Source organism: Dermacentor variabilis, chromosome 2 (genome assembly GCF_050947875.1).
Source record: "Dermacentor variabilis isolate Ectoservices chromosome 2, ASM5094787v1, whole genome shotgun sequence".
In the NCBI taxonomy this organism is placed as follows: domain Eukaryota; kingdom Metazoa; phylum Arthropoda; class Arachnida; order Ixodida; family Ixodidae; genus Dermacentor; species Dermacentor variabilis.
In genome coordinates, this window is record NC_134569.1 from 81,205,807 (window position 1) to 81,222,127 (window position 16,321).

A 16,321-nucleotide genomic window follows, 5' to 3' on the forward strand; every position below is an offset into this window, starting at 1 on the left:
GCTGAGAAAAAGAAATAGGTTACTAAAACAGGAGGAAAGTGAAATTGGTGATCACGTGCTGCTCCAGGGGAAAAAGCGTGCTTGCTAGTAAAGCGAAAGTAATCGGAAAGGGACCTACTCGCTGGCGCTGCGAGGGCATATGGTGGTCTGTCGTAGATGTTCTTTCTGCACGGCCTTGTTTCGAGTGTCAGATCTGACATGACCACCACTCCAGATTCCTGGAATGCAAGAGACGCGACAAAATAATTCTCACTGTAGAAGTCTGGCAAGTAATGCTCGCAAAAGGTTTGCGCTGTCTGTTTTCAAGTCACTTGACATCGCACATTGACGCAAGAACATAACAGCATATAGAACTTCAATCCTTGCAGAAGCGACTAAGAACGCGCTACCAAGAGTTGTGCAATTTCGCTTCATGCGTTAGCGCGCTAATTAGACTTACGTCAAAAGCTGTGATGGAATCGACGTATTCAACATTCGAAGACCTCGGTCCGTTCCAGATGTTCCGCTTGTATTGCTGTGGGTTCTTCGCCACTGAATAACAAAAGAAACAATGACAGATTTTTTAATTCAGTTGTTTACAATACATAAGTCACCCGACATCGTGGCTTAACGGCTTCGGTGTTGCGCTGCTAAACACGAGGTCGTGGGATCGAATCCCGGCCGCGGCGACCGCATTTCGATGGGGGCGAAATGCAAAAACGCCCGTGTCCTGTTATTTGTGGCAGATTAAAGATCCCCAGGCGGTCAAAATTAACCCGGTATTCCCCGCTACGGCGTGCCGTAGTGGGGGATTCCTGATCATCGTTTTGGCACGTAAAACCCAAGAATTCATTGATTCAATACATAAATCATAGCGTGAAATAGTAAACTGCATAGCTGCGGAATGTGCCACTGGTCCTGATAAATTCACACTGCATCAAATTACTCATGTGTAAACTAACCCGCAGACCTCAACGCGAACGTATTTACTGTTGTTAATTGGTGTCATAGTGGACAGTACGCACGTGACGAAACGTTTTATGTGTTTCCTGCGACGTTTTTTTTTTTTAGCGCTCCGCCCATGTTCTAAAAATAGTGAAATCAGTTTTCCTGTCTTTATTAATTTCTTCGTCTAAAACAAGATACCTCTTTCTTTCAGTCTATAGTATATTTTCTAACGAAGACACCTTGAGCTTGAAGAAAATGCGCGCTGCAGGTCAGACTTCTTATTTATCATGGCTAAATGCGCTGCTTAAAGACGTAGCAAGGGACAGATTAACGACAAGAATAAAGACAAGGTGAAGCATGGTTTAGTAATGGTACTAATTTAGTTGGTGTTAAATTCTCAATAGCATTGTGTATCACGACTTACGTTGCTTTCGGCAATAGTCGTAGGACGCCTGCTTAGGCCACGTGTATCGGGTGATGTCCAAACGCTTCAAGATGTCGTATACCTAGGTACATGTGGGAAATATTCACTAGTTATACGCCTTGCCACGTCAAGCGGCGCAGTGTGGCACTTTAGCAAGACAGATTACGCCGAGCATACATTTTATTGCCATTCCGTATGCACCCTTAGTTAAATGGGGTCCAGAGAATACACCAGAGCGCCCGTAACTTGGTGTGATTGACCTTGTGGCATGTAGTTGTGACACGCACTTTGAAGCCACGCCTTCAGTTGTACTTTTGGATATTTTGCAAATGCATCAGGAAGAAGTCTCTGCAGAATATGCTTAGTGTGCATGTTACAGCTAGCAGCCGGTTTATTTTTTTCGTTCTTTTTCAGAAAGCCTCCTGCACTTTACTAGTAAATAGTAAATGAAAAATACGCACATTGTAAGCAACATTCATACTTTGCAAGATTACGGTAGCGATAGATGAAAGGCATTAGCAGTGGCTTTTTTTATGTAGGGTTACTGCTTATTGCAGTAAAGACCCTCCCAAAACTTGTGAAATGACGAACAAGAAAAGAATGAATAGAGACTGGAGTCAACCAGGTTCAAACTGCTGGTGTTCCCGAATGATTACTCACTTTGTCCTTGGTCAGCTGATTATCCTGCTTCAGAAGGTGAACACTCTTGTCTACGACGCCCACACCGCAGTAAGAACGGGGAGAGCCATTCACGTGGATCGCGGCAGAAGTCGCTGGTTGGACTGTGTCTGAGCCGAATCTCATAGTCACCTGTCGGGAAAGATAACATCGACCAGTCGCGAAACTTGCCCCACATAGAACCCCTACAGTTGGGTAAGAAAAGTTGTTTATGGTCATATGTATTTAAGCGAAGCTTCTGTGCTTTGTCCGGAGGTTGGATTTGTTACAGTAAAGAAAAGATTGCAGAAAAAAAGAACATTAAATGCCATGCGCAGGCATATAGTTAAGTTACAAGTGAAAAAGGAAGGAAAACCGAGTTTAGCACGAAAACGAATGACATGAAAAGGAGTAACAACATAAAAGAAAGAATAATAAAATAATCTAGAGAAAATATAGGCTATTATTACAACTTCATCAATATTATTATGAATGCCTAAGTTGATTTTGTTGCATGAGCAACTAAATGGAAGTGATTCTAGAACGTCATAACGTTATGCGTCTGCTTTGAGGATGAAGCTCGCTTTGGCGAATAGAAGCTTGGTGCTAAGAGCCTCACTATATTACTTAGTTTTACCACTGACTATATGTCCGGTATAAAAAAAGCCTTCACGGAGACTAACGTTGTTCTGGAGGCACTTTTCAACTTCGAACTGCTCGGCGTCCGCGATGACTTCACCGTCGGGACGAATGTAGAAAGCCAGCACTTTAACTCGTGGTACGTAGCTGAAATCCGGTTCGAGTTCAAACTCGAAGCTGCCAGTTGAGACGGAGCCCTCTGCCATATTGCTGGGAAGGGTCTCGTTCAAGTCTTCCTCCACCAAGAAGCTGGCGTCAACTGGAACCGCCTCGTCGGGCTTGAAGGCGACATCCTCGACCTTGTCCTTGAGTATCTTGCCGCGAGCCATGACCTGCGGCACAAGAAGCAGTCTCGCATCAAGTCCTGTGGTCGCGCCAAGGATCAGTTGCGTTCAGCCCATTCAAGAAATGTGATTAAAAAAAGATATGACGCAGATCTAATCCGCATGGCGGAATCTGAGAAGCAAAGCTTTCGTGAAGCGGTTAAACAAATGCCCCAATCAACTGATCTTATTCTGCACGACGTTTGCACCATAGCGATTACCTGCCTGCCAATGAAGACGACAAGACGCGTAGAACGCCCACCACGTTACCCACGTGAACGCGTATTATACTGTCTCCGAGATTGCCCACCCTCCCCCCCCTTGCCATGACTCTGCATATAGGGTCGGTGCGCTGGCTAGAGCGGACCGATCGTGGAGACAGTGCAACAGTAAACTGCGCTTTACTAGGCGAAAGCCCAACGAAGCTGACGCGCGAAAACCCGAACCCGAAGAAAATAAGCACCCGAACGTTTGCTTTGATAAAAGAATTGTGCGCTTGATGACGTATACTTGTTGCAATGAGGATATTTAGTTATCATTTGTTTTATAACTGAGTAATTCCCTAGAAAGGACACTTGAAATGGTTGTACAGATTGTAGTAGTATTTTGCGTGCAAACTATTCGGCAGGGCAGCAGCAACTAGCTGCGGTCAGAAGGCTCCGGGAGGGTTCGCCAATAAAACTTAGCTTTAAAAAGAAATAAGCTTCCACAAGTAAAGATACTGCGCTGTTAACGCTTGGAAGGCATACGTCTTACTCCTTGGCACCGCTCAGACACCACAAGGCATGAGGAATACTCACGACTCCGGCAACACCCACCTACACAACGCCATTGCGTTCTCGTTTTACTTATACCTGTTTTGCCCCCGGTGGTTCAAGTGTGAACTGTGTTAGCGTTTAAGCTGCAACTTGCACAATCATACAATCACACACAGTCACACTTGCACTCAACGGGGTTATTGTAACTGTAAGCCCTAAGGAAGCACTGAGGAGAATTTGGCACTTTGCAATATATTCTTGCTTCATCCCAGCCTGAATTCACACAACCCGAACACGCAGTTCTGCGATAATACAAACACTTCACATTTCATAAACACGAGGGTGAGCACTCTGACGCGAAGATCGTCGGCTAAGGAGAGCAAGAGAGGCCGTCTCGACAGCCAGGCATCTCCAAAAGAAGAAAAATTGAGATAAATCAAACATATAACATATCGTGGCAACAGCAAACAAGAAAATAAAATGTCAGAAAGAAAGATAGAAAGCAAGCAAAGAGAGAGAAAATAACTAAAAACGACGCAAACACAGAGAAGAAGAAGACAGGTCTCCGATATCAGAGTTGTAGAGCTTGAGCACTGGCTCAAAGTCCCAGAAAAACATTAATTTCCGACGAAGACGTGCTGCCGTCAAGCCTCCACTCATTTTGTTTCTTTCTTTATGTCCTTGAAAGTCACGGCTCCCATCGCACAGAGTTTTCGGGGTACGAAGCACGTAGCGCGCATTGCTATTGCGCTTCTACCTGCTCGAAAGGGTCTATTGCCTCACCTGGAAGTGGAACTGCTTCTGGGTGTCGGGTTCGCCCGTGTATCGCAGGCGCACGGAGTATTTTCCCGCGCAGGGAATGGGGCCCTTGGACGGCTCGACCTGGATGAAGTTGTTGCTCGCCGAGTACCAGGCCTGGAGGTAGAGCGTGCTCTTGGGCTGGTTGATCTTCACGCCGTACGTGTCGTACTTCACAGTCTCGTAGTTCATCGCCACCGCCTGCGCGAAGTAATGAAGAGAAGTTAAAGGTGGGGAGAAGTGTACGTGGCATGAAGATAATAATGCGGTGACACGAAAACCTCGTGTGCGAGCGTTGGGCACGTAGGTCGCTCATCGCAAGAGAAGTGGGTTACCCATTCAAATACCTGTCATATATATATATATATATATATATAGTGTGGCCCCCAGCCGATAATCTCTTTGAACTGTCTTGTGATTACATGAGTGTCTGCAGACCGTAGCTTGCGAAAACCTACTATACTGTAGGTTCCGAAAAGCCTAGTGCTCCTATATAAGGCAACAAGCAGGATGCCCTGTTAATAAAGTGAATCATCGCCACGAACTTCTCAACATATCAAAACGATCAATGCAACTAGCACTTCTTGGTGTTCGGGATGTCAGAACAAAAGGGTTTATGATATCTGTCGCAATATCTCAGAAGACATACACTCATATGAATATGAGACATCACGACGCAGCTGTGAAGCTCACGCTTTGTTTCTGGCGCCACATACCGTTTTATGGCTTATGGCAAGCTGGTTGATAATCTAATCAGATAACAAATATAGGGGGGACGGTTGGCAACCGACCTCGACGCTGATGGTGACGACGCTGGCCTTGAGCGGCGGAATGGTGAACTTGATGATGCCGGATTCGTCCGAGGTGTAGTTCTTGCAGCTGAGTCGGCGGTCCGTGCGCCACCAGCGCGGCTTAATCTCCTCAGATTGTGACAGTAAACAAAGCTGCACGAGCTCTCCGCCCACAGGAACGCCGTCGGGCTTCTTCACTAGAAGCTGCGAACACAGGAAGCGAAATGGTTACATTGATGCAAGACGGTCCCCGAGCACTCTGCGGGGGATGACTGCAGACAGTGTTTCCAAGATGGTCAAGAAAATAAACGCGAACAGTACGGCAGGAAATATTTCGGACAGCACAACAAACTCTAGCCGTGATAATTGACTGCAAGAATGCACTATAACGGCAACGCATGAGGTTCCGAGCCCACTTTCGTGATAGGCAAGATGAAGGAAAGTGTGCTTCCATTGCAACCAATTCATCTTCCCCCCACATTTTGTGTGCATCAAGGCATATGAGTATACAATGCTTACAATGAATACAGCGAATAAAATGAATACAGCGTATTCGCATCTCCTTGTCATGTCGAAAATAAAACTAAAGAGCACCAAATAAGCACTCCGCGTGCTCGGAAGGTAATGTGAATCATGAAAAAATTAGGTGAATCAATGAACAATTAAGTAAAAAAAGGGAGAGGTGGGGCACTCAGTCTGCACTGAGCACAACTTTCCTTTCATTTTCGTATCCCATTGGTTCTGACAGACTTGTATACACAAGAGTTTGTCTTTCCTTCGCTTTCCATCATTTATTACTCGCTAATATGTACACATCCACCTCTCTCTCTCTATACGTTCTAGATTATTTCACCTCAAATGACGTTAGATGGTAGAGCACATGAAAACACCCCATTTCTTATTTATATCTTGTGCTCGTAAATCGGCGGCAGACAGGCATTATTTATCGCCAGATATTTCAATCGCTCGCTTCGTGTTTTACAAATGCGCGTAGATTTAGCGAAGAATGTCAAGGTTACAGCATCACTCAGCCACATTGCAAGACGCCACAGCAAGTGCACCGACGCACGCAAGTCTGGCAGAGGAACGACGCGACCCTTACCAAGAAAACTTGGACAGAACGACGGTAATTGTTCGACTTTCGGAAGAAGGTACAAGCGTTCCCACCAATAACTAAGTGTAACTGAAGCACTCTGCAACTAACGACGTCCATTAGACCCTGAGACGAATGTCTTGCACGTGGCTTATATGCTTAAGAATTTGAACCTATATGATGAGCATGATATCACTCGACAGTTTGCCTATCAGTTCACTTTAAGACATCCGACTGAGGTACTCACCCTGCCGTAGAAGGGCATTGTAGGCTTGAAGTAATTCTTTCCGTGTTCTCCTTCCAAAAAGTTGAGCTCGAGCGGATTGAAACTGCGACTGATGAAGTTCGTCTTGTTCATCGTCACACCAGTTCCGGTCTCATTTACTTGTGCCACGAGCGAGATGCGCTTGTAGATCTCGTAGTTCTCGTTGAACCGAAGCAGCGTCGTGTTAACCGTCATGTCGTAGCAGCCGTTGATCTGCAACACGTGGCAAAAATAAATAAATAGATAAATAAATAAATAAATAAATAAATAAATAAATAAATAAATAAATAAATAAACACAACCGTATATCGCAGTTAGGAAGCAATTACGCGGCCATTCTTATAATGCGCTTGGCCGCTTACAATCAGGCGGGGACGTGAACACGACGAACTCAGAGAGCATTTCTCCCATGTTCCACACGTCACCATCTTCTTTAAAGATTTATTGGATGACGCCAGGCTCATCAGCAGAGTGTTCGATTTGCTTAACATCTATCGAAAGGTTAGACAGCGTTCGTATTCTACGGCATCGTGTGGGCAGGTACATGTTGACGACACTGTGGACAACAGCTGGCTACCTGGCTACCTACTTGCCTCACTCGCCATCCCAGCGAAGGTTTAGAATAAAGGTAACACTCATCTTTCATTTAAGTTTGCGTGCGTATTCGTAACGCAACCAGGTGCACGCATTATGAGAGCACCTCGAGTCATGTGCTATCAGTAGTGCTTGCATGCGTAGGCTCTACCCTCTCCACTATGCACTGTCTTGGAAAATGGTCTATATACGTTCAAGCAACCGTAGGCATGCATTGTGAGTAACCTTACCTACTAAAACAGACTCGAGCGTAAATCAACAAGATGGCGGTGTCGAATCTACTTGATTCTCAATTTCGGTACAGTGTGAATCAGTTTTCACAGAGCAGATTCGACTCACTCCTACTATTTCGTTTCTACCTGGCTAGCTCAAAGCACTGAAGCAACTTACGGGTCCCGTGTGGTTGATCTTGGGGTAATCGTCCTTCTCCCAGCTGTAGCGCTCATACGTCACGTTCACTGTCAACGTTCCATCGACAGGCTGGCCAAAGGTGTAGCTGTGAGATAAAAAAAAACGTGCGCAATTAATTAAAAGTAATGATCTAATGAACGCAATAGTGTAACGATATGTGTCAGGTTCACCATTGCCGCTCTGAGTATGCTTTCCCGCAGTACAAAAGTTGCTGTTTTCCTTGTCGCTATTAGCACGCTAATTAGTACTAGTATGATCTATTACTATTAGTAATAGTATTAGAATATTAGAGTATTAGTATGCTTTATTAAAGGGAAGCTGAAGAGTCTGTCGAATTCAATACGACGCCCATATACGGATGCGGGAACCTTATAAACCATGCATGTAAAATTTTGGGCGGGATTATTCACTTAGGAACGACGTATTCGCCGATCAAAATTGCGCTGTCGCTCCGCCCCCCGTCGAGCGCCGCGCGCTGCTGCTGACGCTGACGATGCGAGCGGACACCGGAAACCGCGCCGTAGTGACGTCAGCACTGGTGTTCCGCTCCTTCGCAGTCTCCGCGACCGTGCATGACCGCGCTTATTTCTGCGTGCGTGCCGTCATAATCTGTCTCGCTCGAGCCTACATTTCTTCGTTTGTGTGTATGTAGAGTGGTAGTTGACGTGCGCAGCATCAATTGAAGTGGTGGGCCAATCATGCCGGCGTTCTGTGCAGCCTATGGTTGCACGAACACCGGCGGCCGCTACGATGTTCCATTACTCCCCGCAAGACAAGAAGCTTGCAGCTAAGTGGGAGGCTGCTGTGAACCGAAATAATTTCAAGCACTCAAAAACAACAGTGCTGTGCTCTAACCACTTCCGTGACGATGATTACTACCAGAGTTTATCAGTAAGGCGTGAATGAGTGAGAGTACGACTTTCTGCTAGCAGGCTTTCTAAACGCAGCGCGAGAAGGTCGGGGCAACGAACGCACAAACGCAGGACGGACGCGGACGGACGGATGGTAACTGGTTTTGGAAGACCTTATGAAAACACGAACTCGTCCAAACCTGGATTTTTATTTATTGCTAGCTCCTTCGTGTTAGCAGGCTGAACAGAAGGTACATGTTCACCTGCCGCCCTTGACGCAGCTTTGTTCGCAAACCAACGTCAACTTTCTATTCGCACCCGTGTTGTGAAACATCCAATATGCAGCTACCATAATGCAGTGCAAGTGTAAAGTTTTCATGTGTTTGAAAGCCGGCGCACGCCAGGACGCTGCGCTCTCCCTCGCGCATCGAGAGAAAGCGGCTGTCTCACGTAGCCGACGGAATTCGCCGCCTTTACGGCTCCAGTTACGATTAACGTGCGGATGGCGCGCTGATGAAGGCCACTACACGTGCTACAAGAGCCGGAAAACTTTTCCCGCATGTAAACCGTCTGTGTAGATTGCCGACAGCTTTGGGGCAGCGCACAAATGCCGACGATCGCAAGCCTCCTTACGTTCCACGAGGAGGCATGCAGGAACATAACAGTACAGTTGTTTGCCCGGAAACGAACTGACTAGATCGCTGAATACAGCTTTGCAAGAAACATACTCACCAAACAACGTTTCTAACACGAAGAGATCACTTCGCTTTCGTTCGCGTCGAAAGTACTGCTTGCTACCAGCATCTTTTGCTTCTTGGAGAGGCCGGCTACGTATACATGTAGGGAGCAACGCCGAACTCCTCAGAGAAACGCAAGCTCTCGAAATTTACCATTACCGTCTCACCAAACCACAGCGCCAAACCACCTTGCACCGTGCTTCATGTGTGGCGGCAGCGGCCGGTCCGGGCGAACACCAATGTTGACGTCACGAGGCGCCCGACCAATCACAGGCGGAAACGAGGCGCGCGAGCTGCCCGAGTCATGATGCTGCACTTTTCGTCGAAATAAAACCTGTTTACGCTTTCTTTCGCTCAATTTCGATGCGATATTCGGATTCGGAGGGTTGAAAACTATTACGTACAGCGCTTCACTTATTTTTTCTGGAAAACTCTTGAGCTTCCCGTTAAAGGGTTATGCTACATTTTTTTATTCAATTTTTATTGGCTACATTTATTATGCTTCACCATGAAACACAATTTGTTCTAACTGCATCGCCGTTATGCAGTTTTGTACTGCAGCAAAGGACACTCGGAATTGCAGAACGCATACAAGAGTTTTGCCAAATGTCCCCTCAAACTTCACTCGTTTTCAATGCCTTTCTTATTCAGCTCTAACTTTCGTTCAAAGTGTAAATAGTCCAGATGTCCAAAGGAAAAGAACGAGTAAAACCAAAGCGAATAAAAAAGCTCGAGCAGTTCATAAACATTTCGCCCCCCCCCCCCCCCTGTCCGATACCTCCCAAATTTTTGTTGCCTTTCCTATAAGTACGTCAGCATCATCAAAGTGACAAGTCAAATGTGGATACCTTTGGTTCTTGTTCCATGCACTATTATGGTGTTACTTCCATCAGAATGTCGATTCACAGTTTTATAGAAGGCCAACCTAAGGTATCAAACTTTCACAAATATTGTTCCTGTGAAGGCATCATGAAAACTCGAGAGTCAAAGAATCATTTTCCGCGCTATCTGGTGATAACAGCCGAGCTCTATACGAGGTTGTGGAGATACTGTTGCGTAGCTTTACCGGCTCACGAAATGACGTGGAGATTCACATATTATAAAGCAATGTTTTTGGGAATGCGAAAGCATATATAGTTTCTGGAATATAACCGCTTTAGGGGAAAGCAAAAGAAGAGAAAAGAAAAACCTGCGAGATAACGAGCTTTTTCACTGAAGTCTGAAAAACCAATGACGAAACTGTTGTGTACTAACGCGGCTGCTTACGCAGCAGCTTGCCTTTTCCCATTAGACTTTCACTTTTTACGAGCGCGGCGCAGTTCGCCAGTGAGCCTTAGCGGCCCGTGTTGTTCCAGAATTTGCATAGAAATTGAATGCCGCGAACGAAGCGAATGCAATTCGTGGGTGGCCGCGCTACAAGACCTTGCCTTGTGCGAATACTTATTGTCTGCGTGCATTGTGCGTATCCGGCAATAATTTGCATGTTCAAGCTACCATGAATCTTCTTTCGCTTGCGCTTACTTCCTGTTGCTGCATTTTTTTTACAGTTTCTACATTCTTCGTCGCCTACGTTTCGGTATTTCGTTTGTATAGGATACGAAGTCGTAAGTCAGAATAACGAATTTCTTAGTGCGTTTGCAGAACCAGCAATTTTTCCCTATTTTACTCGGTTCCACGGGTACAACGAGAAAGGTGGATTCTGCAAACTCCGCTACTGGAACAACGTAGATAATTGAATATGAATTTAAAGAAAAGCGTGAGCGACGATGCTTCTTTATTAATTATGAACAACTGCATTACTCAGGAGTTTATTTCAATCAAGCCGCAACAAAATAAATTAATTACAGGTCCTCGCTTCTGTGAGGAATTTCACACAGTGCGTTATTCCAAGGTTGCTGACTTTAAAATATTAGATGCGAATTACTTCGGTATGTGCTGTTAAATCTCCGAATTAACCCGCCGTGGTTGCTCAGTGGCTAGTGTTGGGCTGCTGAGCACGAGGTCGCGGGATCGAATCCCGGCTACGGCGGCCGCATTTCGATGGGGGCGAAATGCGAAAACACCCGTGTACTTAGATATTGGTGTACCTGGTGGTCCAAATTTCTCGAGTCCCCCACTACGGCGTGCCTCATAATCAGAAAGTGGTTTTGGCACGTAAAACCCCATAATATAATTTAATTGTAATCTCCGAAATAGAAGTGCACTGTTTACATGGTGTCCATTAAACGTGTCGAATAATGTGGCAGCGCTTGCAATTTGGTCATATATTAAATTAAAGAGTCGTGAACGCCACATTCAGCCTTCGCATGAGGTAATTGGAAGAAACCGCAAGTCGTCACCCAAAATTCCCGTGACACTGTCAGCGCCATCTATCTGCAAGCATAAATAACTGTTTTGTGCGCCTGCATTATTTCTCGAGAGATGGCCATGGCACGCCGCATTAAAGATGCACCCGAAGGGCTGGATCTACATTTCTTCAACCAAACAAAGCGGTTTAGTCAGGTGCTTAGTGCTTTATAAATATTTCGATTTTTTTTTCGTTTTCCTCTCCGTCATCTTTCTAACCCCTATCCCCCATCCCCAGTGTAGGGTAGCAAACCGGAGACTCATATCTGGTTAACCTCCCTGCCTTTCCTCTTCATTCTCTCTCTCTCTCTCTTTTCGAAATCTGGCATATCAAATGTAAAGTGCGTTCTTTAAACTGCAAAAAAAAATCAGGTCATTGGGAGCGTAATAAAACTCATGCTGCGAGTGACGACTTACTACAAGCCGAACGCCGTTACAACAAACGCGTTTACTACTGACTAAATGATTTGTAGAATGAATTGAGACAACATGGGCCTGGCCAGCTCTGTGGCCGCCAGTATACAATGAAGAATGTTGCCTGTTCAACGAAATTATCTGCTCGTACCTGGATAAATTTTGGTCCTTTAGAGCGAAGTTTACTCCAACGCACCCGCACGAACTCTTGTTGCAACTTAGCGCTATATATTCTGACTGACATGCAAGTCTATATACAGCTACTCAGTGATTCGAAGAATAACGACAATAATTGCTTTGTAAAGAATGAGTGATCGCGACTCGAGGTGCTTTTGCGGCATTCAACCTCCTTCAGCTGTTTGCGCCATTGTCTGGAGTTAAAACTGAGCACAATTCCACCTTCGACAATATCAGGTTGGCGTTCTAAAAAAAAAAATGAAACTGATTTCTATTTTAGAAACAATCGCTACAGCATGTATCGACAGCTTTATTTCGCCTTATTTCGTGTAATCGACGCGATCCTTATAAGGAAATGACCAGTATAACGAAGAATATTCCGGGTCCCACTTTCGTCGCTCGAAAGACGCGTTTGGCAACTTCAGAAGAAAAGAAAAAAAGAAAAAAAGGTAAGCATTTCTTCTGATCAGAATAATGTCATATTAATGACCTCATCGCCTGCCCCATCATGTAAGTTGAAGTTTATTATGTTTACTAATTCCACCATTCATCGCCGCAATAACCACTCTGAACGTGACGTTCCGCTTATAGCACTGGAAATGCAAAACCCAAGCTTCAGAATTTTCCAGGCGACTAAGCTGATCGTATAGGTTGCAGCGGAAACTCTGAGCATCTTACCGTCCCAACCGATCATCGGCTCAGAAAGCAGTGAAGGCACTTTTGTGCCTTCTAAGAACCCGTGGTTTGTACGAGCGCCTTTGACTCTGGAGTACTGTTCGTTGACGTCTTTATATCCACCCTCTCTCTACTTCTGTTCCCCTTCTCCCTTCTCCCAGCGTAGGGCAGCCAACCGGAATATTGACTGGTTGACATCCCTGACTTTCTTATATGTCTCTCTCTCTCTCTCTCTGAGAACAGCTTGACTGACATATTATTTGCTCGCGAAAATAAAACTAGCACCCCAAGTTCTAACGTGCTTCTCTAATACATGCATAGAGTAATGCATAATAATATGCATTAATATGAATGTAATAATCAGCACGTCGCTTTTCGTCGCAGCTCAGAAGTTAAGAATAGTGTAGGTCATACCTTGGGAAGTATATGCAGTAACCGGCAATGTCAAGCACTGCCGATTCGACTTTGCCGTGGAATACTTGATGCGTCAATTTAAGTGAGAAAATCACATGTCTGCGGTCTTCTGTTTTATCAACTATTACGTCTGACCACGCTGCTCCTATCGCCTTCTTAGATAATCTAAGTCCACCCTCAGTGTCACTAAAGAGAAGAACCTCTGCTGGGCGAGTACACTTTCGGTGTAATTGATAAAAAATACACGTCTGTATATTACTTCGAACGACACAAAAAATAATAATAATCGTAACAGTGCGGCATCCATTCTAAACCTGCCGTACTGAGAACGCAAAAGGAAGGACATAATAAGCGGACTCACTGGGCGCAAATCTTCCACGTGATTTCCTTGGCATCAGCGAGAACGTAGGACGGCGGCTTTATGGTGACCTCGAACTTTGGCAACACTGCAATAAAATTGAATAGTATAGATTACGTTTAGTTTAACCATTCTCTAATTAGCAACAGTTAAACATAGAAGAAAACGAAACGCTTTATGGTGGGCAGAAGCGCGCAACAATCCCCCCCCCACACACACACACACACACACACACAAATCAATATATATATATATATATATATATATATATATATATATATATATATATATATATATATATATATATATATATATATATAGTGTGTAAATGAATGAAATGCCTATCACCGGAAAAGGGCATACTGTTACGTAAGTGGTCAACATGTACTAGGACTCACCGTATTCGTTAACTTCGAAGTGCTGTCTCACAGTTTGTGTGGGAAGTTCGACGACGATCTGCCACAGACCCAGCTCAGGCTCTTCTGTGAGCTGGAAATCTCGCTGAACGATGCCTATGTAAAAAAGAAATATCATACGTTGCAATGGTCTCTAACCGGTATTGAGCTTTGGATTAGCACGACGTAGCAAACATGACTTGAAAGAGAACGCATGAAACGCGAAAGGTATATTTTGACAAAGAGAGAAAGAAAGATAAAATAAGAGCAATAGAATGGTGGGAACAAAAACGCATAAATAATAGTGCACGTTCAATTACCGCAGTGAAAAACATAGCTTTCAGTTGTTTTTGTTGCTGTTGGTGTTGTTCTTGCTGCTGTCGCTGTTGTTTAATACCGCTTTTGTCTTTTAGTACTACTGACAATGTATTGCGCGATAATAATTAAGACGATCATGATACTGGCAGAAACTTTAGTGCCAACAAAGGAAGAAAGCACTTTCTGACTGTTTCTGCAACACACACAAAAAAATGGTCGAATCACAAGAATTGCGCAAAGTAACGTGGATGATTCACATAGAATTTTACTGATCACGTGGAAAGCACTGTTTCCCAACAATGCAGGAGGATGTAGCCTTATTTGACACAGATATTGTGTATCGTCTTCATACACATCATCAAAGGTTTTGGTTGTTGGTTGTTGAAATCTGAATGGTCAAATGATATGCGTGTTTTCTCTAGTGTGCATGTTTTTCCTTCTTTTGTCTTGATGCTGCTATCGTCACATCAACTCCCCAAAAAAGATTAAGGTGTACCAGGATCTCAACAACATCAGTTCCGCTTACCTTTTTCAAAAGAGACATCGTTCCACTGAGCTATCCTAACGTCGCTGGGGCTCGTGACATAAATGGTGGCCTAAAGGGAGAAACAAAGCAGAATACACGACTGAGCGTTTTCCTTTTCGTCTGTTTTCACCAAAGTGCGGAATTAGGGGAAAAAAAAGTCCTTCCTGAAGAATTACGCCATAGACAAGAAATTGCTACCGCTAGCTTAAAGAAAGCGTTCCATATAGCGGTGCATGAATTATAATATCCTAGCGCTTACCTTGACATCCGTGACAGGCTTCAGCTCGTTATTGATAGGCAGGACGCGGAATTGAACTGAAAGGCAAATTTCATCGTTAGATTATGTTAGTGTTTTTTCTCCACGCGCCAGGACAGCTCGACATTAATCAATCTCCACACGCGTGGTTTGCACATCACCCTGTAATAGATGGGTGTGTAATATCGTACGCCAAAATGGCATAATTTTCTTTTGAATACATTTATAGTGGAGACCGGGGTAGTTGGAAAAGTATGGGAGAGGCATTTGCCCTGCAGTGGGCGTAAACAGGCTGCTGCTTCTGCTGCTGCTGCTGCTGATGATGATGATGATAGTGGAGATGCGGGTACAGCCACCATTTAGCATTTATACGGAAGCTCTTTAACTGTGTATACCGAGGCGCAACTTTAAGCCCAACCAGCTTATAAGAAAACTGAGTAGGGGTTTAACATCACATTGCGTTATGCCGCGCCTTTATGAGAACGTGCTTAGTGAACACAAAAACTTTACTATCTGTAGAATGACACCAGCTCAGCAGCTAGGCATAGGAACCAAGCCGAGTGCCCTTATATAAGACACTATGGCCAGAACTAAAAATGAACACACTAACAAAAAAGACAGGCACATAGGAAGAAAACACTGCTCTTACCTCTCTGCCCCGGCTTGTATAGTGCCTTATCCGACTGGACAAGAACAGTGTTTTTGGACTTCTGGAAGTCGATCTCCTTCCGGTCGCCGAAGACATAGCTTCCGAAAGTTCCATTTACTTCGATCTTTGCTTGACTGTCGAGATGCTCGGGCACTCGGAACGGTAGAAAGGCACTTTCACCTGCACACAACAAGGTTTTGCGGAGCATGTTTCAAACGGTGTTGTCGTGGGTGAGGGTGTCAGTGTGAAAACAGCATATACATCTTTGACGTGCTATATGGCGCTACCGTGTTCCCTTGTAGTACACCTATAATGTAGACGGAGAAAATCGTGCACCAGGCACGCCGCCGTGAAAGGTCTCGACGCAGGAAAGCACTTTTCGGGAATGGAAATCACGTGTGGGATATTCAGAGGGACAGGAAATATCGAATCAGTCGCTGCGGCGCGCCATGGCTTATAGGCGACATCTGTAGCCTGTGAGTAAACCGGCTAAATATTCCAGAGAAACATCACAGTCATGAATGT

General features: G+C 44.8%; 1 protein-coding gene across 12 annotated transcripts in view; it reads right to left on the bottom strand.

The window, feature by feature from the left end:
* LOC142572159 (pregnancy zone protein-like) overlaps positions 1-16,321 on the bottom strand; it is a 154,359-nt gene that overhangs the window by 27,713 nt on the left and 110,325 nt on the right. For all 12 annotated transcript variants that reach the window (XM_075681072.1, XM_075681074.1, XM_075681071.1 and 9 more), the window contains exons 5-18: positions 15,797-15,976; positions 15,151-15,206; positions 14,892-14,961; positions 14,051-14,164; positions 13,656-13,740; positions 7,660-7,765; positions 6,658-6,888; positions 5,318-5,521; positions 4,512-4,727; positions 2,692-2,979; positions 2,012-2,161; positions 1,352-1,433; positions 440-531; positions 119-218 (exon numbers count right to left, since the gene is read on the bottom strand). In XM_075681072.1, the coding sequence (XP_075537187.1) occupies positions 119-218; positions 440-531; positions 1,352-1,433; positions 2,012-2,161; positions 2,692-2,979; positions 4,512-4,727; positions 5,318-5,521; positions 6,658-6,888; positions 7,660-7,765; positions 13,656-13,740; positions 14,051-14,164; positions 14,892-14,961; positions 15,151-15,206; positions 15,797-15,976 (1,974 nt within the window). The remainder of the gene's footprint in view (positions 1-118; positions 219-439; positions 532-1,351; positions 1,434-2,011; positions 2,162-2,691; positions 2,980-4,511; positions 4,728-5,317; positions 5,522-6,657; positions 6,889-7,659; positions 7,766-13,655; positions 13,741-14,050; positions 14,165-14,891; positions 14,962-15,150; positions 15,207-15,796; positions 15,977-16,321) is intronic.